Source organism: Equus caballus, chromosome 7 (genome assembly GCF_041296265.1).
Source record: "Equus caballus isolate H_3958 breed thoroughbred chromosome 7, TB-T2T, whole genome shotgun sequence".
Taxonomy (NCBI): Eukaryota; Metazoa; Chordata; class Mammalia; order Perissodactyla; family Equidae; genus Equus; species Equus caballus.
Window position 1 is genome coordinate 51,545,283 of NC_091690.1, and position 24,574 is coordinate 51,569,856.

The window sequence follows — 24,574 nt, forward strand, 5'->3', positions numbered from 1 at the left end:
GGCCAGGAAACCGCAGCTCCCCAGGACAGCCAGCGAGACACAGAATGGGGCCCAGGGGCTCGGGGCACCTGGCCATAGAGCCACACCTGGCTGCGAGCCTAGAGAAGGCTGAGAAATCAGGGGGAAAGGAAGCTGTTGACCCGTGTCTACCTCAGCGGCTCCCACGCTCACCGTTCTCCCCAGCTGTCTGAGAGGGAGGGAGGGGACACCCTCCAGGCCTTCCTGGCCCGGTGACACGTGTGGGACCACGTGTGCTGCCTGCTGCCAGCGTCTCACTCAGCCCCTCCTCCCCAGAGCTCTCACGCACTGGGGAAGGCAGAAACACAGGACTTTCTGGGAAAGCACAGGGTAGCAGCCGGTGCTGTCCCCAGGGGAACCGTCACCCCCACAGCAGCTGCTTCCCGCCCTCTTTCCTGTTACTCCCAGTGCTCACGGTCCCGGCACTGATAAGCCTGACCACTGACAGCTCCACAGCACCCCCGGCAGTGGAGAGATAGGCACGTGGCTCACAGCAGCCTAACGGGAGCTAGCCCCCCCCGAGCTCTGGTGGCAAAGGTGGGTTGCCTCTCTGTTGGGGACACTGAGCGGGGGAAAAGAAGCCTGGAGAGGATGCCTGACAATGAAGCCAAAATGGAGGACAGTGGAGCCAAGAGCTGGAGAAAAGCCCCTCCAACAACATCTGGACACCTGGATCCAGCTGTGTCTGAAACCTGAGGATCACTGTGTTTTGCTTTATGCCCACAGGATATGGGTTCCTGTCATTTCTGATCAAAACAGGGCTGTCGGATACTCCTTAACCATTGGTCCCACTGGAAAGACCACAAGCCACGTGTTGAGGAGACCTGTGTCAGATTCAGCTCGGTCACTCTCCCAGGCTGTGGGCCCTGATCCAGCCTACACACTCCCAGGGCCCTCCCTCCCAGTCCTGCAAGCCTGTCACTGAGCCTGCTGCCCTGCTCACTCCTGCACCAGCCCTGGAGGCTCTGAGCCTTGTCCTGCCTCGTGACGGAGGGCTCACGGGCCAGAAGCTTGGGTAGCAGTGGGTAACGCAGCCCCTCAAACGGCCCTCTCTCCGGCACACTCACCATCGAGCCTGAGGTATTTAAAGCCGCGATACGCGAAGTAATCTTCCATGATCGTCATGAGGGAGGTCATCTGACAGAAGAGCAGCACTTTGTGGCTGGTGGCACGGAGTTTCGGGAGAATTCTGTCGAGCAGCTCAAACTTCCCCGAGGCTCGGTACAGGTCCAGCCTGGCAGGGGAGGGTGGGGGAAAGCACCCAGTGTCACCCACGGGACTGTGTCAAGGACGAAGCCCCCCCCACCTCAGGCTGCCCTGAGCTGGCCGGGTGGCTGTCCTCAGGCTCCAGGGGCCCTGAAGGGGCTTCCTGGGCGGACCTACACCCCACAGTTCCAGCAAAGCCGTTTCAACCCAAGTGGAATAAACAGGCACCCCCTTGAGATGTGTGGCCCCCTAATCATCGTCCCACTCGGACACTTAAGAGTGAGAGGACACGCGATTTCCATGACTCCAGGCCAAGCGGCGTGGACGGGGGCTGCCCCCTTGTCCCCTCCTATTACAGAACTCCCAGGAGCAAAGGCTGCCCCTGGAGAGAGCCCATCATGCACTGCACGCAGGGCCGAGGGCCACCGCGGCTTCTCTCATTCACTCCGGTCAGCCACCCCAGTTGAAAGATGTAGAAACTGAGGCTGGACGACAGTGGGACATGGCTGCTGACATGCCAGGGCCAGAACTCGAATCCAGGTCTGTGGGGTCCTATTAAGCAATTTGGTATGAAAAAGACAGCAAAAGGGGCTGGCCCGGTGGCATAGTGGTTAAGTTTGCACACTCCACTTTGGTAGCCCAGGGTTCACCAGTTCAGATCACGGGTGCAGACCTACGCACCACTTGTCGAGCCATGTCGTGGCAGCGTTCCACAAATAGAGGAAGATGGGCATGGATGTTAGCTCAGGGCCAGTCTTCCCGCCTCCCGCCCCCAAAAAGAAAAAACACCACAGCAAAAGACCTTTCAGTTCCTTCACACGGTGCCTCTGCTCTGGAGAATGCTTTAACGTCCCAGAGAAATGACGGTGGCACAGCCACAGTGCTCTTAGCAAGGCCGCCTGAGGTGGTGACAGTGAGAGGCAGCATGCACGCTCAGCCCAGGGCCTCAGCACAGCCTGTGCTGCACTGCGTAAGCAACTCTGGGAAAACTTGCTTAGGGCCAGGTGGGCAGCAGGCCACACAGAGTGTCCCTCTGTTAGCAGACAGGGCTGAGGCTCAGAGTAGTCAAGAAAGCAGTCAAGGGTCACAGAGCCCGGAGGTGGCAGAGTGGGGGCTGGGAGCCAGGTCTGCCTCTCGGGGTTAATGGCGGTCAACTCTAAAAGGTAGAAGGTTTTTATTCTCCTCTGGGTTGTTCATATTTTCTAATTTTTCTGCCAGCAATATAGTTCCTTTGAAATCGCACAAATGGGGGCCGGGCAGTGGCAGAGCAGTTAAATTCGCGTGCTCCCAGCATGCTTTGGCAGCCCAGGATTTGAGGGTTCAGATCCCAGGCACAGACCTACCCACTGCTCATCGAGCCATGCTGTGGTGGCGTCCCACATACAAACAGAGGAAGATTGGCACAGATGTTAGCTCAGGGCCAATCTTCCTCACCAAAAAATAAAAGAAATCACACAAATGTAACTAAAACCATCCAAAAACAAGTGAGAACCACTAGAACGTGGGCCATCTGCCCCCCCACCCAGCCGGAAAACTTCTCACCCTTGGACGATGCCGCCGGTAAACCCCAAGTGCTCGGAAAAGGACTCCTGGAACAGAAGGAGAGATGAGTCAGCTCGGGGCAGCACTGGCCACTTGCCTTGCGCCCCTGAGCCCTCTCGCCAGTGCTCAGCCATTGCCCACTGTGGCTCCGAGGCCACACAGGCGCTGAACGCAGCTTTTCTGTTTCTCGGCCACGCCCTCCCTCGTGCTCCTCCAGCGAAGGAAAGGAGTCACAGAACAACGCTCTGAACCACCAAAACGAGCACGAGGACGGCGTGCACCAGAGCCCGTCCTTGGAGCCTGAACTGGGATCCCAGGGGCATCGGGGGACTTGCAACAACCCCAAACGGCCATGCCAGAACAATACGGACACACATGCCTCTCAGAAGCAAGAATCCAGATCCCCAAAGGGCAGTGTGGCCCGAAAAGGTCCTGACCCAGGGGCTTTATGGAAAATCGAGGCTGCTTTCGACACACTGATCCAGGACGGCCCCCACATCCCCGGGCAGGGAGAGCTCGTGCAGCGAAGAGGCAGCAAGACCCCGCCCGGTGGGAAAACGACCCCAAAAACAGTCTGGATGCTTCCGTGGTTATCTGAGGTGGGCTTCCACTTCTGTCCCCTATTGCCCTATGCTGTTTGCATTCTGTATGGTTAAGTACTTGCAAACAGAAAATCAGTACTAAGAGACAGATGTGCAGACACCAGCTACTCAAATACGAAAGGTGCCGTGTGGAGGCCACCAGGGCGCGGCGAGGCGCTGTCTGCAGGCTGGGCAGGAACGGCTGCCCCGAGGGCCCACAGCCTCACCTCGATGTGCTGGAACATGTAGGGGTGGTTGCAGATCTTCCTCAGCTGCATGATGGTGTTCATCAGGGTCTTGGTGCCGCCCTTGCCCTGGGGAGGACAGAAGAGAGGCTCCCAATGGGCTCTTGTCCCAGGGGCGGGTGGGGGCAGGCGCAGGCGGCAGAAGCTTCTGGGGGTGTGGTTGGAGGCAGAGAAATCAGGAGGAGGGGCAGGCTCCTGCGGGGGCTGCAAGGCCCGAATCAAGCCCTGGGGGAGCAGAGACGGCCTTGCACCCTGGAGGGGGCAGGGTGGGGAGGGCCCGTCGGGACTGGCAAAGAGCTGAGGCTGACCCACGACTGCCTGGTGAGGCCAGCGTCGTCCTGGGCAATGGGAACCTAGGGGACCGCGGCCGCTGCACCATGATGACTTAGGAGGCTGGCTGGTGACAGGGGAAGGGAGGACACAGGCACGGGTGGGGACCAAGGGCCAGAAGTAAACCAGGCATCAAGCTGCGGCAACAGCTCAGGAGAGAAAGGGCCCGAACGAAACATCGAGAGGAAATGGGGAGGCAGGGCCAAGCTTGGGGCTCGGGGCGCAGGCCTGAGGGACCTGAGGGGACAGTTTCAGTCCTGGCGAGGGGAGCTGGGCCAGGGGGGCCTGGGACCTCAGATCAGCCCCCCTGCCCCACCCCTCTCCATGGTAAGCACCCCGAACTTCACTTGATAACAAGGTGAAGGGGGTCGGGGGCCGCGGCTGTGGAAGCAGCTCTTTCCTGGCTGGGCAGGTGGGCTCACTAGAACATTCTAACACTGCCGGGGTCGGCGCTGGGCTCCACGCTGCCCAGTGACACACACTGAGAAGCCAGCATTTCATGAGCACAGAGGACACCAGCCAGTGGCTGACTGGGAAGGTCTGGGGGACTAAGTGGCCCTGGAAACGGGCCAGGAGCCTCTGCCCCCACAGCAAGGCCGAGCCTGTTCACACCAGCTGTGACCGACGCCACGGCTATCCAGTGCCCTCGGGGTCACGACCAGATCGGGCCTCGACTGCAACCAGGACCCCAAGCAGGCAGATGGCCCGATGGTGACAGCGTGCTCACGACCGCACACCCGGCTGCCCCCAACCCGCCCTCCTCGGATGGCCTGGGGGGAGGGCCTAGACCGACCTTCTTGTCCTTCTCGGAGCCATCGGTCAGCAGCACGCCCTTGGCCTGCATGTGCCGGTAGAGCACACGCTGCAGTGCCGACATGTCACACTTGATGACGTACTCCACCTGAGGGGACATAGCACCGGTCAGCGCGGCTGGGGGCCCTGAGCCGAACCCCACCCCCCACGGGCTCTGATCTGCGAGCCTCTCAGGCACCCTGGGACCCGGGCTGGGCGCTGAGGGGGCACAGGGAGCGACAGTCAAGAGCCCCCACGGCAGGGCTGTGGTGCTACACCAGGGCAGAGAGCATGGAGAGCACCTGGGCCCGAGGGGCAGTCGGGCCCCTCCCGGGGCCTCTCCACAGAAGGCCAGGAGACAAGGGCAAGGACAGCTGCAAGGGCAACTGTGGCCAGCGGCCTCAGCCCAGTCAGCGGGCAGGGGACGGGGCCCTGGGGGCTGCTGGGTGGCTGAGTCGCTGAGCAAGAACCCAGAGTCAGCCTGCGGTGGGGCGCAGCCCAAGCGAGCCACGGCATCGGGCCCACGATGAGAGCAGGTGGGATTCTGTGCTCCAGCCTACACGCCCGACTTCCGCTTTAGAGACCTGGTGGGTGGGAGGCCGTCCCCAAGCTGTATCACCCCAGAATGCCGAGGCCAGGGCCAAGACACCATGGGCCCTGGGCCAGCAGAGAGCCACCCGCTGGACCATCCTGGGGAAGCCCCGCGCACGCAGCATCGTGGCTCCTTCCGCTCATAACTGCCCCCTTACCTTTTCGGGCAGCTGAGCCTCGACTTCCTTCTTGAGCCGCCGGAGCAGGAAGGGCCGCAGCACTTTGTGGAGGCGCCGGATGATGAGGATGGTTTCCTCCTCGTTCAGGTCCACCTGGCGGCCCGAGACACACAAACCGAGCGTCACCTCCAGGGCTGGGAGGCGGGCACGTCACGGGGGGGAGGTTCCTTTCTAGACTGCCTTCTGCTCTGCGGGCCCTGGCAGGGCACCCTGTTCCTTCCAGACCTGCAAGGATCTGGGACCTTCCAGGGAATTCCTGGGACGTGGAGCTGAAGGTCCCAGGACGCCATGTTTCATAGGCCTTACACAACACAGCAGGACGCTGTGTCGCTTCCCCCAAAGTAACACAGACTTGTGTGTCTGGAAACGCGCCAAGGTCCCAACGACAGCTGGACAGCACGGGGGGCCCTGGGTATGAGACATTTGGGATAAACTAGATGGTTCTCATGGAGGACTCTGTCACTGGGAGCCCCATGACCTCTCTCATTTCAGCCTTGGTGGAATGGAGAGAAAAAAAGACCGTGCTCCCAGCTTGCCTGCTACTCTGATAAAAAGGTAAATTAAAACAAAATTTGTTTCTAAGTGAAAAATAACAGGACATCTGAATTTTTCTTCCATGGGCCCCTGATAATTTCTTGGCAAAGCTTTCACTCAACTTGAAAATAATGAAACTACAGCACTTGCTCCCAGCTCTCAGGATGGCGGTCCTGGGAGGCTAAAAGTGGGACTCCTTTCTTAAGAAACTCTCAGAAAGGCCTCAGTCCCTTCAGGAGGGCTTCGGCCTCAACCCATGCCAAGGAGGGGGTGGCTCATGGAGGATGCTGGCAGAGGCCCCCCTGTCACATAGTGTGGTGGCCGCAGCTGTCCTGCATCTGTCTAAGGAAAACCTCGTAATTGGAACTCGCTGGCTGGGGCCCATGGATCAGCAGCCCCAGGCGGGCTCAGGCCACTTAACCTCTTTCAACAAAAAACGCAGCTGGCCTGCTGACAGTGCCACCCACCGTCACACAGACATCAAGGGACACTGACCACAGCACTCTTTGAAAACAAAATATACAGGGGCTGGCCCTGTGGCTGAGGGTTGGAGTTCTGTGTGCTCTGCTTTGGCAGCCTGGGTTCGCCAGTTTGGATGCCCAGCACAGACCTACACCCCTCATCAGGCCATGCTGTGGAGGCACCTCACATACAAAAAATAGAAGAAACTGGGTCAGCCCCATGGCGTAGTGGTTAAGTTCATGTGCTCCACTTCGACAACCTGGGTTTGCAGATTTGGATTCTGGGTGTGGACCTACACCACTTGTCAGTCACACTGTAGGAGCCCCCATATAAAGCAGAGGAAGACTGGTGCAGACATTAGGTCAGGGCTAATCTTCCTCAAGTAGAAAATACAAGGAAGATTGGCAACAGGTGTTAGCTCAGGGCTAATCTTCCTCAAGCAAAAAGAAAAAAGAGGAAGACTGGCAACAAAGGTTAGGTCAGGGAGAATCTTCCTTGCCAAAAAAAATAATAATTAAAAAATTTTAACAAACAAACAAACCCCAAATATACAGAATCTGGCCATGTTGTTCTCTTGACTGGAAACTTCCGAGCCTCCTGCGGCCGTGAGAGTGGAATCTGAACCCCCAGAAAGGACTGCCAGCTGCATCTTCACACCCTTGCTCCTTGCTGGCCCCACAGCTGCCTCGGGGTCACATTCCCGGAGGTGGCCTCCCTGTGCCTGGGGGCTGGAGCAAGGGAGTCCTGAGTATCCCCTGGGACCCACTCATCATCTCCGCCCTTCTCTGGGGCCCTCGTGGCTCCTGCAGCCTCGGGCGCCAGGCAGCCCCGCTCCATGAAGACATGGCCTCCAGCCCCGGCCTGGCCCACTGGGGTGGGCACTCAGCGCACACCCGCGAGAGATGCCAGCTGACCCAGGCCGCCCATCAGGCCCGGCTCCTCCGCAGGCAGCCCACGCCCCCGGCTTCCCACGCGGCCCCGTGCTCCCACCTTCTCCCCGGTCATGGCGAAGGGCGCGTTGAACCACTGCTCGAAGGTGCTGCAGCTCTTGAAGATGGTGGGCAGCAGGAAGTTGAGGAGCGCCCAGAGCTCGGGCAGCTTGTTCTGCAGCGGCGTGCCCGTCAGCAGCAGGCGGCGCGGGGCCACGTAGTGCGTGTTGAGGACCTGCGTCAGCTTGCAGTGGTGGTTCTTCATGCGGTGGCCCTCATCCACGATCATGTACTTCCAGCGGATCTGCGGGCCCGAGAGCAGGGTCAGGGGTGGCGGCCGGCCCCCGCCGAGCGGGACGCACACAGCCATGGGGGGAGGGCAGCAGGCGGCAGAGCGCATGGAGATGGAAAACATGGGTGTGACCACGTCCCCTGACAAGGGACTGGCTGACTGAGGGACAGTCACATCACGTGGCCTCTATATAGCACAGGATGAGGACAGACACACAGACAGGGAGACGCGTCCGGAAGCTGCTGTCAGGCGTTCACGGTGCGGTGCAGAAAGCACTTTGGTTTCCCCCCAAAATTATATGTACTAGTATACTGCACAGAAAAACACGCCAGATAACACACCTCTCGCTGACCAGAGACGGCCTGGGGCTGCGGCCCAGGGCCTGTCGTCGGCTACGTGTCAGCTGGACACGGTGCATGTGAGTGCGCAGGCGGGAGCCCCAGAGTTAAAGCCGCACTGAATTGGGGTGACGAGCCCCAGAGACACCCTGCGCTTCCTCTCCCCCCTCCCAGGGACGCGGCGAGGCCTAAGTGATGCGGTGCCCGTCGGTGCCCCGGACGGAAAGGGCAGAGCTGCCCGGAGCAGGGGCCCAGCAGCCACTCCCATGAGGAAGCCCCATCGCAGGGCGCTGATGTACATTAAAGCCATGGTCAGAGAAGCACGGGATTGTGGGAGCCCCATCCTTGGGCGCGGGATGGGCCCGGCTTTGGACCAAGTCAGAAGGGTGAGCCCAGAGCGGGAGAGCCTGCACATGGGACGCCAGCTCCCTGGTCTCGGTTTTCCCATCCATCAGCTCGGGGATGCATGTCCAGCACCCAAAAGCATCATGACAAGCCCTGAGAGGCGTGGAAACGTGTACACATCTCCTCTATCCCACATCACAGACCGCGCCCCTCCCCACACCAGGACACGAGCTTTTGGTGGGAAAGGGACCATGCCTGCTTTACACACGGGTCCCAGCACATGCTCAGCAATTCACTGATGGCCTCACTAGAGCTGCCTGCACAAGTGTGTCCGTGAGAGGCTCCCAGGCCTGCGCAGACCCCCAGAACGTGCTGACCCGGCAGCCCCGGGCAACAGCGCATGGGGCCTCGGAGGGCCCGGCCCCCAGTGCTGAACTGCTCTTACTACATGGGCTGTGGCGGGACACACCCGCCAGGGAGGGAGGGCTGGGGCCTGGGGAGGGGCAGAGACGAGGCGGGATGGAACACTGCAGGCAGCGCAGACGGGCCAGCAGGCACCATGGTGACAAGGCTCTTTGAGTGAAGCCCGGAGAGGAGCTGGTCCCCTTGCGGCACAAGACAGCCCCATCTCTGGAACCGGCCCGGGAACTGTCAGAGAGGCACACTCGGGTCAAGCCTGGGCCGGGTCATTCACATGCCCCGAGCGGCCGTCTCTGCCACACAGGCATGAATCACTGAGAAATGACTCACAAGGGGCTTTGAGAAGACGGGAGGCATGATGCTCACAGGACAGTGCTGGCTTGGGCGGGCCCGTGGGCTCCCTGACAGCACTGGCCGGGCAGCCATGCACACGGGGACACTCACCTTGGCAAGGATGTGCTTGTCTTTGATGATGTACTCGTAGGTCGTGAGCAGCACGTTGAACTTGCCGCTGCGCAGCTGCGGGACGAAAGCGCGTCTGGCTGCCGGAGAGCCCTGTAGGGAAGACACGCCCGGCTCAGCTTCCAGGCCAGTGGCTGGGTGCTGGGCTGTCCCCCAACCCTGACGTGCCGACTGCTAACCGCAGCGAGTGGGGAAAGGCGTGTGGGCCACTGGGCGCTCTGGGCTGCTGCCTGTGCCACGTCCGCCCCACCCTGCTGGCTGTCAGCTCCCCTCCTGTTCCTGGGCCCCATCTCAGGCCCCCACACGAACGCAGGCCACAGGGAGCGCTCCCCGACGGCAGCTCCAGCCGCTCCCCAACTCGCCCTACCCTGGCCCTCCCCAGCTCCAGGCCCCGGGCTGTGAGCCTCCTCCAGGCTCGTGTTCCAGGCAGACTGATCTTCCTGGGAGCCCGAGCTCCTGCCAGAACGACTTTCGGCTCCTCGAAGGTGGCACCAAGTTCTCCCCCCACACGCTGCTCCCCATGCTGGGACCCCCTGCTCCTCGCCATGGGCTGAGAGCCTGGACCCCCAGCCCACGGCCAGGGCCACCGCCCAGCTCTGCCACCTTGTGGCTGGGTGAGGCCTCAGTTTCCCCACCAGGATAACAGGCACAATTAGCCCCATTTCACAGGGTGACCTGATCTAGGCACGGCCCTCAGAGCAGCCGTGCACAGGGTCCACGTCCCCTGTCACAAAGCGGCCCATAGGGGACACTCAGCAAGTGCCTACATGTGAACAGCTGTTCACCAAAGGTCAGATGAGAACAGCATCTTCTAGTGAATGCACGAATGTCCCCATATCCCACAAACTGAGTCCATGACTCTCTCAAGAAGCAAGCATCAGTCCCAACAGGAAATCAAATGAGCGATCTGGAGGCCGCATCCCCAGCACAATCCACGTGCACACACACATGCTCATGTCATGGACGCCAGCCACGCCCTCTGTGCCCAGCCACGCCCTCTCCCGCCCCCCAGGCCACGTCCCTCTCCCATGCCAGGACCTACCTTGTAGGACACCTTCACCACAGAGGGTGCCCACTTGTCAAACTCGTATGCCCAGTTTGACAGCGTCCTGTGGGGACAAGGAAGGGATGGTCAGGTTCCAGCTCTGTGGTCAAGAGCTCAGTGTCCACACCTTGGTCCATGGGGAGGAAGGCCGATGTGGCTGTGACCCTCAGAGCTGGCAGAGTAACTGGCCGCCTGAGCAAGGAGGGAAGGTGCCCCAGTGGGTGAACAGGGACGCGCAGAGGAGGCAGTGGGTTCAGGGACAGCCATCGTTGGGGGAGGAGGCTGGGTCGCCTGGGACGGAGCTGGGCCCCGTAGACCAGTCCTGTCACCACGCGGGGTGACAGGCCTGTGAGAATACGTCATAGGCTGTGCACCTGCTGCCAGGGAGAAGGCACACACTCAGTGCCTCGCGTCAGGGTCCGAGCCAGGCTGGGGACAATGCTGTGGAGCCCTGGGGATGCAGGAGACACCACAGGTTCTCTGTGCCACCTCAAAATGGAATGGCAGCACTGCAGGCCCTGCCCAGGAGGGCGCCCGCCCCGTGGGCTGAGCAAGGCCAGGAAGAGCGCGGAGAGACAGGCAGTGCTGGAGGTGGGGTGGGCAGAGGGCAGGTGACGGGGGACAGTCACCGGGACTATGTGACAGCCTCAGGAGAGGGTGACGGTGAGGAGAAAGCCCAGCTCAGAAAGGGGTGGGCTCCAAAGGGGTGGGACGTGGAGTTTCCGGTGGGGGAGGGAACTCGCTCAGGAAGCCTGGACTGGGGGGTTTGTAAACAGAGGACTCAGCCTAGCGGGAGACACTGCTCGTGGCTCAGCCAGCTCCTCCCTCCGAGACACTACTGAGTCCGGTGCTGTGTCCACCTTGCACCAGAGCTCCCAGGCTCCCCAGCAGCCAGGGCCAGCCAGGTGGCCACAGTGGGAGCCAATGAGATGGAAGCATGAGTTGCACAGGGAAGCTCTGGAAGGGGGGTGGGGAAGGTGGAGACTCAGCTGCCAGATACTCCTGCTGCCCCTGGCTGCCCATCTCGCTGGGAACCCAGATGAGATGACGGATGCATTGCAGCCATCTTGCAACCATGAGGCTAAGAAGCCTGAGGGCAGGAGTTACATGCTAAAAATGAGCAGAAAACTGCAGAAGCCTGGGGCTCGGCACCCTGAAGCCACTGGGCCCGCCTCAAGTAGCCTGGCTTTGGGCTTCCCCTTACTGAGGATCAGCAAGATGGCCCTGGTTCAGCCACTGAGGGCTGGCTTCTATCGTAGGGAGCAATGGGGGACGGTTGGGGCAGCAGAGGGAAGCTATCTGGGACTTGCCACAGTGATCCTTTCAGGCAAGATTCATCTGACGGATGTGGCAAGTGCTGGAGACAGGATGATGAGAAATGGGATACTGACAGTTCCTAATTGCCTTCCCACAAGACACTGACGAACTGCGAAGGAACACTCAGGTTTACGTGGGGAAACCAGCAGGCACCACATAAGCAAGAGCGCAAAGTTACTCTCCCCTGTGCTGGGGCCTCCCAGCGCCTCGTGCCTCCTGAGGCGAGGCCCCAAGAGGGCACGGCACCCCTGCTCGGGATTCTTACCAGCATGGCAGAAGCAGCATGTCACACAAACACAATCTGAGGAACAGCCTACCAATGGCCTGAGTAGAACTCAAGTGGCAAGATCACAAAGGGTGAAGAAGGACCGGGGAGCTGTCAGAGCCGTGGCACAGGGATGTGACAACAAGAGGTAACGTGGAATCCGGGGCCAGAAAGGGCCATGAGCGGGGAAAGGGACAAGACCCGAATCAAGTCTCCAGGCTCGTGAACAGCGTGAAGTCACTGTTACTTTCACGGCGTTGAGAACTGTCCCGGGCCTAGGAAAGATTTGGGAAGCCGGGGGAAAGCTACAAAGGAATTCTTTACGCTGGTTTTGACTTATTTATAAGTCTGAAATCATTTCAAAATGAAAAGTTAAAAAACCCCCGGCTGCATAACGACACGATGGAGAGCCATTCAGGGGGTGAGACGGAGAGAGGGGACTTGGGCCGTGGGAAGGCTGGGGGACACCACACAGACAAGTGCAGTGGGCGAGGAGGCTAGGCCACCTGTCACCGGGCGTGGGACCTGCTGTGACAGGGTGGACACAGCTCTCTGTGAAGACCCAATCCTACCCAGGCAATCCACTTTACATTATCATGGGGAAGGGAAGGCAGGAGGAAGAAAGGCCCTTCTCCAAGTAAGTGCTGGGAGGGCCTTTTCCCAGGAGGCAGGGCACAAGCGCCCGGCTTCCCGGTCTCCCCTCCACGGCTGATCTGAGGCTGACGTGTCCCCGCTGAGCACGGGTCCAACATAAGGGGGTTCCCCTCGGTCAGGCCCAGTGCACACACAGGCCTGGCCCCACAGGAACAGACCAGCCCCCAGGCCCTGGACGGGTTTGGTGCCTAACTTGAGACCTGGGCTAGGTCAGTGAGAGCCAGCCCTGGGGCTTCCAGAACAACCTGGGGCACGTGACCCATTTTGTGGCCCATCCTGAGCCGGGAGGAGGGATGCCCAGAGCGGCCCGACGAATCCTGGCCCCTGAAGTGGGGCCCACTGGGAAGAAGAGGCCAGTGGCGCCCAGAGGTGCTGAGTGAGAGGCAAAGTGGGAAGCGGAAACGGCGTTCGCTCACAGCGGCTTCACTGCATTCTTCTACTGGGAGGTTATCCGGCCCCTGCAACAACCTTGTGTGGAACAGGCTGGCTGTGGGGCTTGCAGAGGACCCCGAGGACATCCTGCGAGAGCTGTCCCAATGGGGGTGACGGATGGGCATGCTGTTGCCCGCCCTTCTCCCACCCTGCCCCCTGAAAGCAGAGGCAGGCTGCTCTCGGCTGACCCGTGTCTCCCGCAAGTTCACACGAGGAAGCCCTCACCCCCAGGACCTCAGGATGTGTTTGGAGACGGGCAGTAAAGAGGTAATCAAGTTCAAGTGACGTCACTAGGGTGAGCCCTAAGCCAACACATCTGGGCTCCTCATAAGGACAGCAAATCGGACAGAGCCATGCACAGAGGGAAGCCGAGGTGAAGATGGGGGAAGGCGGCCACGTGCAGGGCGAGGCGGGAGGCCTCAGGAGAAACCAGCCCCGCTGCCACCTTGTCCTAGGACTGCGGCCTCCGGGAAAATGCCACCTGTCACGGAAGCCACTCAGGCCTGGTGCTTGGTTAGGGCAGCACGACAGACTATACACAGGCGTCAGAGCGAAGGCTGGGGTGCGAGGGAGCCCGGGCCCGGGGGAGGGCGACTCACGAGAGAGGCACTATGATGAGGAAGGGCCCGTTGATGCGCTTGTGCTCCATGAGGTACGTGATGAGGGCGATGGTCTGGATGGTCTTCCCCAGGCCCATCTCGTCGGCCAGGATGCCGTTCAGGTTGTTGTTGTACAGCGACACGAGCCACTCCAGGCCTTTGATCTGTGTGGACAGAGGCAAGCGGCTGGGACTGAGGCCCGGGGCGACTCCAGAGCACCCCCGGGCTGCAGAGACTCGCAAAACCAGACCCAAGTTCTGCCCTAGTCACCAACCGTGCGCGGCCATCTTCATTTGGTATTTGGCTCTGACTCGGCCCACTCCTTGTCTGCCTGAGGCCCCTCCTCAGCTACCATTCCTATGAAATCGCAGGGCTGCTGTGCTAATAATACATGTATATACAATTTCTTTTTTGGGTGCACATTTTTTTTTTGGTGAGGAAGACTGGCCTGAGCTAACATCTGTTGCCAATCCTCCTCTCTTTGCCTGAGGAAGATTTTTGCTGTGCTAACATCTGTGCCCATCTTCCTCCATCCTGTATGTGGGACACCACCACAGCATGCCTTGAAGAGCAGTGTGTAGGTTCTCGCCTAGGATCTGAACCTGCAAACCCCGGGCTGCCGAAGCAGAGCGTGCAACTTAACCAGTATGCCACCAGGCCGGCCCCTCCAGTGCACATTTAGACAGCTAAGTTTCTAAATGTTAGAATGTCCATCTGCCTGACACCAAGCCATGCTGCACTCAGGGACAAACCTGCCTGCACCACGGGACAGTGGATGTGGGAAAGCATTAGGCTTCACGACTGCCTCCAAACACCATTTCAAGATTCATGGAGAGCCTGCCAGAGCCGAGGAGCTTTCAGAAATACAGGCAATTAGAAGACTGTTTTCAAACTGATATGACATCATGAGGGAAAACTCGGGAATTTTCGTAACAGATTAAGGAAGTAAGTTCTGGCCAAGTTCTGATTCCTTTGCTTACACTGGCCTCCCGAAATTTCCACTGGTCGCTGGATTCACCTCTTTGGAACCTGGTATCCACGTGGAGGTTCTGAGAGTTCTTTCAAGGGAAGTCATGGCACAGGAGTCACAAGCACAGGGGAACCAGGGAGCCATGGTCTCTGGCTGGACATATCCCAACTGGCTCCTGGGAGCTGATGAAGGAGCTTGGCGGCAGTGGGGCCAGAGGAAAAGAAATTTCTACCACGAGCAGCTCCACTTCCTGGCTGTTCTAGGCCAGGCCCTGACGAAGAGCTTTAAAGCCATCGTCACTTCAGCCTCAAGAAGGACCTGCCGGAGCGGTCGCTGCCCCACTTCCCAGAAGAAATGGCTGAGTCCAGGGCTGCTGGCTCCTGACATCTAACCTCTCACCCTTTGCTGCATCACACTGCACAGAGCTCAGGGAACAGGAATGAGCACACGGGCCCACACCTGGGGCCCGTCCTGGCATGGCCAGTCCCAAGCTGTGTGATTCTGAGGCATCGCTGCACCTCTCTGTTCCTTAGTTTCCCCCACATAAAATGCAGAGGACGGTGGCGCCCACTTCAGAGTAGGTGGGGATTCAGAGGCTAACAGCTTAGAAAGCGCTCCTGCTCTACCTGGCACCCAGCAGACACTGATCTCTTGCAGTTTCATTTCCTCCTGGTGACTAACCTGACAGTGTCTCTGCCTTACAGATGGGGAAACTGAGGTTCCGAGGGAAGAGCGACTTGCCCAAAGACAGAATGGAATGAGAACTCGGGTCTGCCTGACTTCCACAGCCACCCACCGCCCGGGAGCCCCTCTCTCGAGACCGTGACGTGGATGTGGCCCCTCCAGCCTCACCTGGTACTGCTTCAGAACGCCGTTGACCATGAGCGCCGACTGCTTGTCCACTCTCTCAGTGACAGCATGGGCCACTGCGTAATAGGACTGTAGGCCGCGAGCGAGGGCCTGGGACACACCGTACTCATCATCAACATCCTGCTTGGCATTCCTGGAAGCAAAGAGGACCGCCGTGTGAGGACACACATTCCTATTTCTAACAGTGTGCTTCTGACACAAGGCTCCTCAGAGCGGCCCTTTGTGCTCGATGGCCTGTGACCCGAGCAGTAAGGGGACAGCCTGAGCACAGGCAAGACAGCAAATACTGATCTGAGGCTGGCCTCCCAGGCACCGCGGGTCCCTGCTCCACCTTCCCAGAGCAGGAACCACGTCACTGTCACATCACAGGAAGAGTGTTACTTGCGGCCAGAGGCTAGTCACGGGGCCGGTTCTCTCTACTGAGAGTTCATGAGTCCAAGGGGAAAATGCACTGACGGCCTCACACAAACCCAGAACCAGTTCTGCTTTGGCTGGTTTGTGATCCAAAGAGGAATTTTTAAAAAAAAAGGGCTGTAAACCGTTTACGTTTACTGACGTGACAGACACACGATCCCACTCATGTCACACTGCTTTATGCCGTGCTGTGCTTTCTGGTTTTACGTCTTCCTACAAATCTTTCACGGCGGGCTCTGCGTTTTCCCAGCTCAGTGGGGTTTCTCCTGCGCATCTCTTCTGATGGACAAAGGCCCGTGGCTGTTCCACTGGGCGCCTTCACGCCCACAGCTTACAGCACACCCTCCATCCTCTGTTCAGGGGCACCCACTATCCGTACACGAGCCACGACGAGATCAGCCTGTTAACTATAACTGTGCTTACAGAGCACGAGGTAAGAAATAAGCTACCCGGTGCCCGCCACCAGGCACAGGCCACACAGACAGGGGTGTGACAGGCAATGCCACACTGCCAAACGTGCAAGAGTGACAACGCTCTCCTGACACAGTGACACAGGATGGCCCCTGAGAGAGCATCCGGTGAAAAAAGCAGGGGGCAGAGCAGTGTGCTGGGACAACTGTGCAAGTGAAAGACAAACAGATTCACGTGATGCTTACTGATGCACAGGATGTTTCTGGAAGACTATGATGATGGAAAGAGCTTCCTCCTGGGAGGCGCGAGGGTGGGGCGCCTGGGGAACTGAGACAGGCAGCCTTTTGTGGTGCCCCCACTACCTCTGAAGCCCAAGACGAACCATGTGAATGGAGGGAATATTACTAACTCCCTAAAAATCCATGCCGTTTGAAGCACAGCTATTTGGGCTGTTTGTGGGCTCACATTGGCTGCCGGCTGGATGGTGCAGATTGCGTCCAGAGAGAGCCTGGGGTTCTAAGGATCCCGCCGGTGCCACTGCAGGGAGCTGGCGGTGCAGGAGGGAGTGGAGGGGTGGCTTACTCAATGATGTGCCGGGCGTCCACCTCAGAGACGTCGTCGCTGTCTGGATCTGGAATCTTCTTCTTCTCCTCCACGGGCAGCGTGGGAGGCTGGGCCGGCTGCGGCTGCTCCTCCTCCTCCTCCTACCAAGAGACAAGACCTGTCACCTCATGTCTCCCACAGGGACAGGCAGAGGACTCCCGGTGGGGGGACAAACTTCTGGGAGCAAGTGATGCTTCGACAACCCTCACATCTTCTTCCCGTCCCCGAATGTGCTGTGACTCTTAGCATCTTTTTTTAATTGCTCAGGATGCTACTATCAGTTTCCCTAGCCCAGATTCCAGATGCTTCCTTTTAAGGGTATTTTGTACTTTGTTGCTCCCGGTAGATTCCTCATCCTCCTGCACCCATTACGCAATTACTACACGTTTATTCAATATTCACCCAACCTACTGAAGCAGTTTTTCACTTGATTCTCATGGATTTCTCTGAGTATTAAACATTTTAGAGCCAATTTTCAATACCCATTGCTCCCCATTTACTTTTTTACTAACATGGCTAAAATGGCTAAAATATGTCGAATAATACTGGTGATAACAGGCATCCTGGTTACTAAGAGGTTTTCTATAAACCTGTAAATTAAGTATGAGTGCTGTGTTTCATTAAAAGGAGTTTTCTGCATTGACCAAGCAGATGATACAGAGATTTCACATGACATATTGATAAAATACTCATGAATGCATTTCCCAATCAATATCAAACCATCCTTGTATTCCAGCACAAATCATACAAGATGCCAGCGGATTATTTTCTTTATGTATAACGGAACTGCCATAAAACTAAAAACAAAAGTATCTGTAATTAATCTGCTAAATAATTCTAATAAAAATCCAGTGGGATTTCTCTTGGAGGATGTAATATCATTTTATAGGTCATTTGGAATAGTGAACAAGTGATAATAGCACAAACATTTTGGGCAAAATAACATATAACTGGTACAGGCTTATCCTAACTGATATTACCACGTCTGGGATTAAAACAGAGGTGGGACTTCTGGCTAAATCCAAGTGGGGAGGTCAGCCAATTCTCTCCTCAAAAGGCAACTTTAAAACTGGACAAGGGCCAGCCCAGTGGCACAGCGGTAAAGTTCACACGTTCCGCTTCTCGGTGGCCCGGGGTTCACTGGTTCGGATCCTGGGTGCGGACATGACACCGCTTGGCAAAAGCCATGCTGTGGTAGGCGTTCCACATATAAAGAAGAGGAAGATGGGCATGATGTTAGCTCAGGGCCAGCCTTCCTCAGTAAAAAGAGGAGGATTGGCAGTAGTTAGCTCAGGGCTAATCTTCCTCATAAAAAAAAAAAAGCTGGACAAAATTGGCAAAAGTAACATTTCACAGCTCTAAGAGCTGAGAAGCATTAATGCTAGAAAGACCTCTGAACTTCAGCTATGAAGAGTGGGAGCTGGCAGTGTTCCTCCTTGGGGGGCTTCCATCTCTCCTCCTCCCAGCTCCGTCATGAAGGTTCTGCCAGGGTGGGCAGGCCATGAGGACAGGCAGCTGAGTCAGACAGGGACTCAGTTACTTCGTAGCAGTGGGCGATGCCCATGTCAGCAGGACTGCTGGTGGAGGTGAGGACCTCAGCCGTGGCTGGGAAAGCACACCATTGGCTGTAGCTGTGCACGTGTGCAGAGGGAATGAGAAAGTGCCAGGCAGAAAGAAAAAGCCAGGGCGGACTTGAAAATGGCGAAACTTGCAATCTGCGCCCCTGGACCCAGCAATCCATCAGCAGGAAACAGAAGCCTCGCTGGCTCTGGGTGTCTGAGCACAATCTCTGCCCGCTCTCTGGGTGACTACTAAGTTACGAAGAAACAGGGCCCACTCCTTGAGAGCCAGGACTAAAAGCAAAAACGACAATAAAACAAAAAAATAAATGGAGCAGAGAAGTCAAAGGCAGCACACCCCACGGGCAGACAACTGCATGGAGTTAGCCCAGGCAGGTTACTCAACACACACCACCAACAAAACCCCTGCGGGAGTCAGAATCCAGAGTGGCGAAAATAGCCTGCCACCAAACATGACGAGACAAGCAGAAGCGGAAGAAAGCGTGACCGGTACTCAGGTAACAAGCAGTTGAACCCGTCTCTGTTCCCAGATGCTGGACTCAGCATAGAACCTTCAAAGCAACTGTCACCACAAATATGTCCAAAGAACCCAAGGAAACCATCTGTCAGCACGATCCATCAACACGCAGAATCTCAACACAAGACTGAAAAGATAAACTCCCCACGCTCGATGGAAAACATGAAACAGTCAAGAAACTGAACAAGCACCGAGGAGAAACACAAAGAGAAAGTTCACAGCCAACTGCGAAAAGCCAAAGACGAATCGAAACGCTTGAAAGCAAGAAAGCGGAAAGCGAGTCCTCAAGCAGAGGCACAGCAACACAAGCAGTGGCTCCATCCTCGCGAAACAAGAGGCCAGAGGCAGCAAACGACGTGCCCAAAAGGAACAAGGCTGCCAACGCAGCATTCCGTGCCCAACTAAACTATCTTCCAACGTGAAGGCTAAAGAAGTACATTTCAGCCAAACAAAGAGAATTTGCTGCCAGCAGACACATTATCATAAATGCTGAAAGCAAGTCGTTCAAGTTGAAAGGAAAGGAGAGCAGATGGTAACTCAAATCCAGGAGGGAAAATAAAGAGCAGGAGACGGTAAATACATGGATCAATATAAAAGACTCTAAAAATAAGTTTTCCTTCTTTCTTCTCTACTAACTTCTTTGGAAGTCATTACATTATATAAAGGATTAATTAAAAGACTGTACTGTTGGGTTTATAACATACATAGATGTAACGTGACAACAACAGCACAGAGGAAAGAGAGCAAATGAAACTACATTGCAGTAAAGTGTCTATATTTTACCAGAATGGAGTTAGCAATAAATTAAAATATATATTGTAATCCCCAGAGCAAATACCAAAAAAAAAAAACACTAAAAAAGTATAGTAAAAATAAAAACCTACAGAAAAAATAGAATGGTACAACAAAAAATATCTAATGCAAAAGGCAGTAAAGGAGAAAGAGAGGGACAAAAAAGACAAAGGAAAGAAAGAGCGGGGGCCGGCCCGTGGCCGAGTGGTTGAGTTCGCGGGCTCTGCTTCGGCGGCCCAGGGTTTCGCCGGTTCGGATCCTGGGAGCGGACATGGCACCACTTGTCAGGCCACAGTGAGGTGGCGTCCCACATGCCACAACTAGAAGGACCCACAACTAAAAATACACAACTATGTACTGGGGGGCTTTGGGAGAAAAAGGAAAAGTAAAATCCTAAAAAAAAAAAGCATTTAAAAAAAAAGAGCAAAACGGCAAATGTAAACCAAATCACATCAATAATTATATTAAATGTGAAACATCTGAAACTTAAAAGGCAGACCCTGTCATACTAGATAAAAAAGCAAGATCTAGTTTCTGCTGTTTCACATTCAAATGAACAGATAGGTTTAAAGCCAAAGAATGGAAAAATATACACCACGCAAATGGTAATCATTCGAAAGCTGGAATAAAGAGCAGGAGACAGTAAATACATGGATCAACATAAAAGACTCTGAAAATAAGTTTTCCTTATCAGACAAAACAGACTTTAAAAGAAGAAACATTACTAGTGACAAAGACAGATATTTAAAAATGATAAAATATAAAATACACCAGGAAGATATAACAATGAAATCTACCTACTAACAGAGCATCAAAACACGTAAAGTAAAAATTGACAGACAATTCAACAAAACTCATTAGGATTTTCCTACTTCATTCTCAACTGACAAAATCAGCAAGGACACACACACGTGACCTGAACAACCCCATCCACCAACTCAACCCAACCACTGTCCACAGAATGCTCCACCCAAGGCTGCAGAGCTCTTTAAACATGAACATGAAACATTCTCGAGGATGCTAAGCCATAATGTGAGTCTCAATAAATGTAAAATTATTAAAATCATACAGGGGCCGGCCCCGTGGCCAAGTGGTTAAGTTCGCACACTCTGCTTCAGCAGCCCAGGGTTTCGCCGGTCTGGATCCTGGGTGCAGACATGGCACTGCTCATCAGGCCATATCGATGTGGCGTCCCACATGCCACAACTAGAAGGACCCACAACTAGGATATACAATTATGTGCTGGGGCTTCAGGGAGAAAAAAAAAAAAAATCACACAAAACATCTTATACCACAAGAGAATTAAGTCAGAAATCAAAAGCAGAGAAAAATCTGGGAAATTCTCAAACACTTAAAATTTAACAAAACACTTCTAAATGACCCAAGGGTCAAAAAAATCATAAGGGAAATTAAAAAATATTTTCAACTGAATGAAAACAAAAACAACATATCAAAATGTATGGGTCGCAGCTTAAGCAGTGCTCAGCAGGAAACTTACAGCTTCAAACGCCTACAACGGCAGAAAAGAAAAGGTCTGCAATCAATAACCTAAGCTTAGACTGACCTGTAATAAATGAAAGACAAATCACTAAACTACCAACATGAACAATGAAAAAGGTATCACCACCAACCCCACAGAAATACAATAAGGAATTACTATAAAAAACTTTATGCCAACAAATAACTAAGAAGAAGCAGACAAATTCCTAGAAAGACACAAATTACTAAAACTGGCTCAAGAAATTTAAAAATCTGAACAAAGCCTGTAACAGCTAATGGAATTAGTCATTAAAAATCTTCTCACAATGAAAAGGCCAGGCCCAGATGCCTTCACTGTTGAACTCTATCAAATATTTTAAGATTAATACTAATCCTTCACAAATTCTTCCAGCAAACAGGAGGAGGGAACTTTTCTTAATCCATTCTATGAGGCCAATGTTAACCTAATATCAAAGCCAGACAAAGACATTACAAGAAGAGAAAACTACAGCCCAGAATCCCTCAAAAATACGGATCTAAGATCAGAAAGGCAGGGATGTCTGCTCCTGACACTCCTACTCAACATCATACCAGAGGGTCTAGCCAGTGCAATAACGGCAAGAAAAAGAAATTAAAGGCACAGAGACAGGAAAGCAAGTAGTAAAATTGTGTTTATATACAGATGACATGATCCTGTATGCGAAAATCCAAAGGAATCTATCAAAAAGAAGAACCCCAAAACCTATCAGAACTAACAGTATGAGTATAAAAAGTTCACAAGAGACAGTATCAATATTTTAAAAAATCAATATAACAAAACCTGTATTTCCGTGTAATGGCAACAAAATATCCAAAGATCAAATTAAGGAAACAATTATATTCATAGTAGTATCAAAAAGAATAAACTATTTAAGAATAAATTTAACAAAAGAAGTGCAAAACTATATACTGAAAACTACAAAACACTGCTAAGAGAAATTAAAGATGATCAAAATAAATAGAGAGACATTCCACATTCACGGGTTGGAAGACTAAATATTATTAAGATGCAATTCTCCCCAAATTGATCTATAGACTCAATGCAATAATCCCAACAAGCTTTTTGTAGTAACTGATGTGCTGATCCTATTTACACAGGAACGGAAAGGATCTAGGACAGCCAATAAGAGCAACGAAGGTGGAGGACCAACGCTTCCTGATTTCAAAACTGGTCATAAGCTACAGTAACCAAGATAGACGTACAGACCACTAGAACAGAACTGAGTGAGAAACAATCCCTTACGCTCACAGTCAACTGATTTCCCACAAAAGTGCCAAGACTATTCAAAAAAGAATTTTTTCCTCAATTGGTGCTAGGTAAAGTGGATATCCATGTGCAAAAAACTAAACTCAGACCTGCACGTCAAGACCATACAGAGATATCAACCAATTATGACCCTAAGTGTAAGAGTTTAAACTATGAAACTTCTAGAAGAAAACATAGGAGACAAATTTTCGTGACTCTGAGTTAGGCAAAGAGTTCTTAGATATAACACAGAAAGCACAATTCACAAAAGAAAAAAATTGATAAACTGGAGATTATCAAAACCTTTTGCATTTCAAAAGACGTTGCTGAGGGAAAAAAGGCAAGCAGCCTGAGAGAAGATATTGCAAATTTTGTATCTGATCAGGGACATGTACTAAGAATATTATAAAGAATTCTTACAACTCAATAATGAGATGACAAACAACCCAATTAAAAATGGGCAAACGGGTTGAATAAACTTTCACCATAAGCACATGAAAAGATGCTCAACATCATTATCTACTTGGAAAATGCAAGTTAAAGCCACAATGATGGGGCCGGCCCTGTGGCTGAGTGGTTAAGTTCACACACTCTGCTGCGACAGCCCAGGGTTTCGCCAGTTCGAGTCCTAGGCACAGACGTGGCACCACTCATTGGGCCATGCTGAGGAGGCATCCCACATGCCACAACTAGAAGGACCCACAACTAAAGATACACAACTATGTACCGGGGGGCTTTGGGAGAAAAAGGAAAAATAAAATCTTTAAAAAAAAAAAACCAAAAAAACCCACAATGAGATACCAGGATGCACCCACCAGGATGGCTATCATCAAAAAGACAGAGAATACCAAATGCTGATGAGGACGTGGAGAAACTGGAACCCATGAAATAGTCCCAGCACTTTGGCAAACAGTTTGGCAGTTCCTTAAAAAGTTCAACTTACCATACGACCCAGCAATTCCATTTCTGGGTATCTACTAAGAGGAATGAAAACACACATCCATATGGAGACACGTAGGGGAACGCGCACAGCAACATTCTTCATGAAACCAGACAATGGAGACACCACGAAGGCCCATCAGTCAGCGAAAGGACAAACTGGTCATCCAGACATGGAACACAACTCAGGAACGCAAAGAACGAACTCCTGATACACAGGACCATGTGGATGGACCTCAGAACACACTAAGTGAGGGAAGCCAGACACAAAGTACCACAGGCTGTATGACTCCACTTATATGAAATACCGAGAAGAGGAAAATCAGTGGGGACAGAGAGCACACCAGTCGTTTCCTGGGGCTGGGGGAGGGGGCTGCTGGGGTGACAGAAATGCTCCAAACCAAGTGTGGTGAAGACCGCACAGCTCTGCGAATTCACCAACAATCACTGAACTGAATATGGGCATATCTTAACAACGTAAATTATACATCCATAAAGCTGCTAAAAAATACAACAAAAGGTTATTGGCCTAAGAATCAGCAGAAGGTTAAAAGAAACTGGGGGCTGCCCCATGGCCGAGGGGTTAAGTTTCCGTGCTTTGCTTAGGCGGCCAGGGTATCCCTGGTTTGGATCCTGGGTGCAGACATGGCACGGCTCATCAGGCCACGTTGAGGCGACGTCCCGCATGCCACAACTGGAAGGACCCACAACTCTAATAAACAACTATGTACTGCGGGAACTTGGGGAGAAAAAGCAGGAAAAAAAAAAAGAAGATTGGCAACAGTTGTTAGCTCAGGTGCCAATCTTTGGGGGAAAAAAGAAAAGAAACTGAACAGGCAGTCCTAAAAAGACTCCAGTGGATATAAAAATTGAATATATCAAGTTTAAAAAACATCACAGTCAACGGGGAAGGGATGACTAATTGGTCTGCCAATTCTCTTAGTCCCACGGCTGGGGGGTCTGGTTAGAGCTACACCCCGTGCCTGACACCAAATAAATTCTGATGACCTAAAATGGTAATAAAGGGGAGCAAAAACAGGAGAAACCAAGAAAAAGATACAGGTGAACACTAGAGCGCTTAAAAATTCAGTTAACGGATCAGCCCAGTGGCTGACGGTTAAGTCCAGATGGTCTGC

At 53.9% G+C, this 24,574-nt stretch overlaps 1 protein-coding gene across 13 annotated transcripts in view; it reads right to left on the bottom strand.

Annotated features, from left to right (window-relative positions):
* Nucleotides 1-24,574, bottom strand: part of SMARCA4 (SWI/SNF related, matrix associated, actin dependent regulator of chromatin, subfamily a, member 4) — an 85,825-nt gene that overhangs the window by 26,952 nt on the left and 34,299 nt on the right. For all 13 annotated transcript variants that reach the window (XM_070274081.1, XM_023645394.2, XM_023645393.2 and 10 more), the window contains 11 exons: nucleotides 16,826-16,947; nucleotides 15,401-15,551; nucleotides 13,579-13,742; nucleotides 10,309-10,375; nucleotides 9,249-9,359; nucleotides 7,471-7,713; nucleotides 5,464-5,577; nucleotides 4,716-4,823; nucleotides 3,575-3,661; nucleotides 2,767-2,813; nucleotides 1,086-1,252 (listed from right to left, as the gene is read on the bottom strand). In XM_070274081.1, the coding sequence (XP_070130182.1) occupies nucleotides 1,086-1,252; nucleotides 2,767-2,813; nucleotides 3,575-3,661; nucleotides 4,716-4,823; nucleotides 5,464-5,577; nucleotides 7,471-7,713; nucleotides 9,249-9,359; nucleotides 10,309-10,375; nucleotides 13,579-13,742; nucleotides 15,401-15,551; nucleotides 16,826-16,947 (1,381 nt within the window). The remainder of the gene's footprint in view (nucleotides 1-1,085; nucleotides 1,253-2,766; nucleotides 2,814-3,574; nucleotides 3,662-4,715; nucleotides 4,824-5,463; nucleotides 5,578-7,470; nucleotides 7,714-9,248; nucleotides 9,360-10,308; nucleotides 10,376-13,578; nucleotides 13,743-15,400; nucleotides 15,552-16,825; nucleotides 16,948-24,574) is intronic.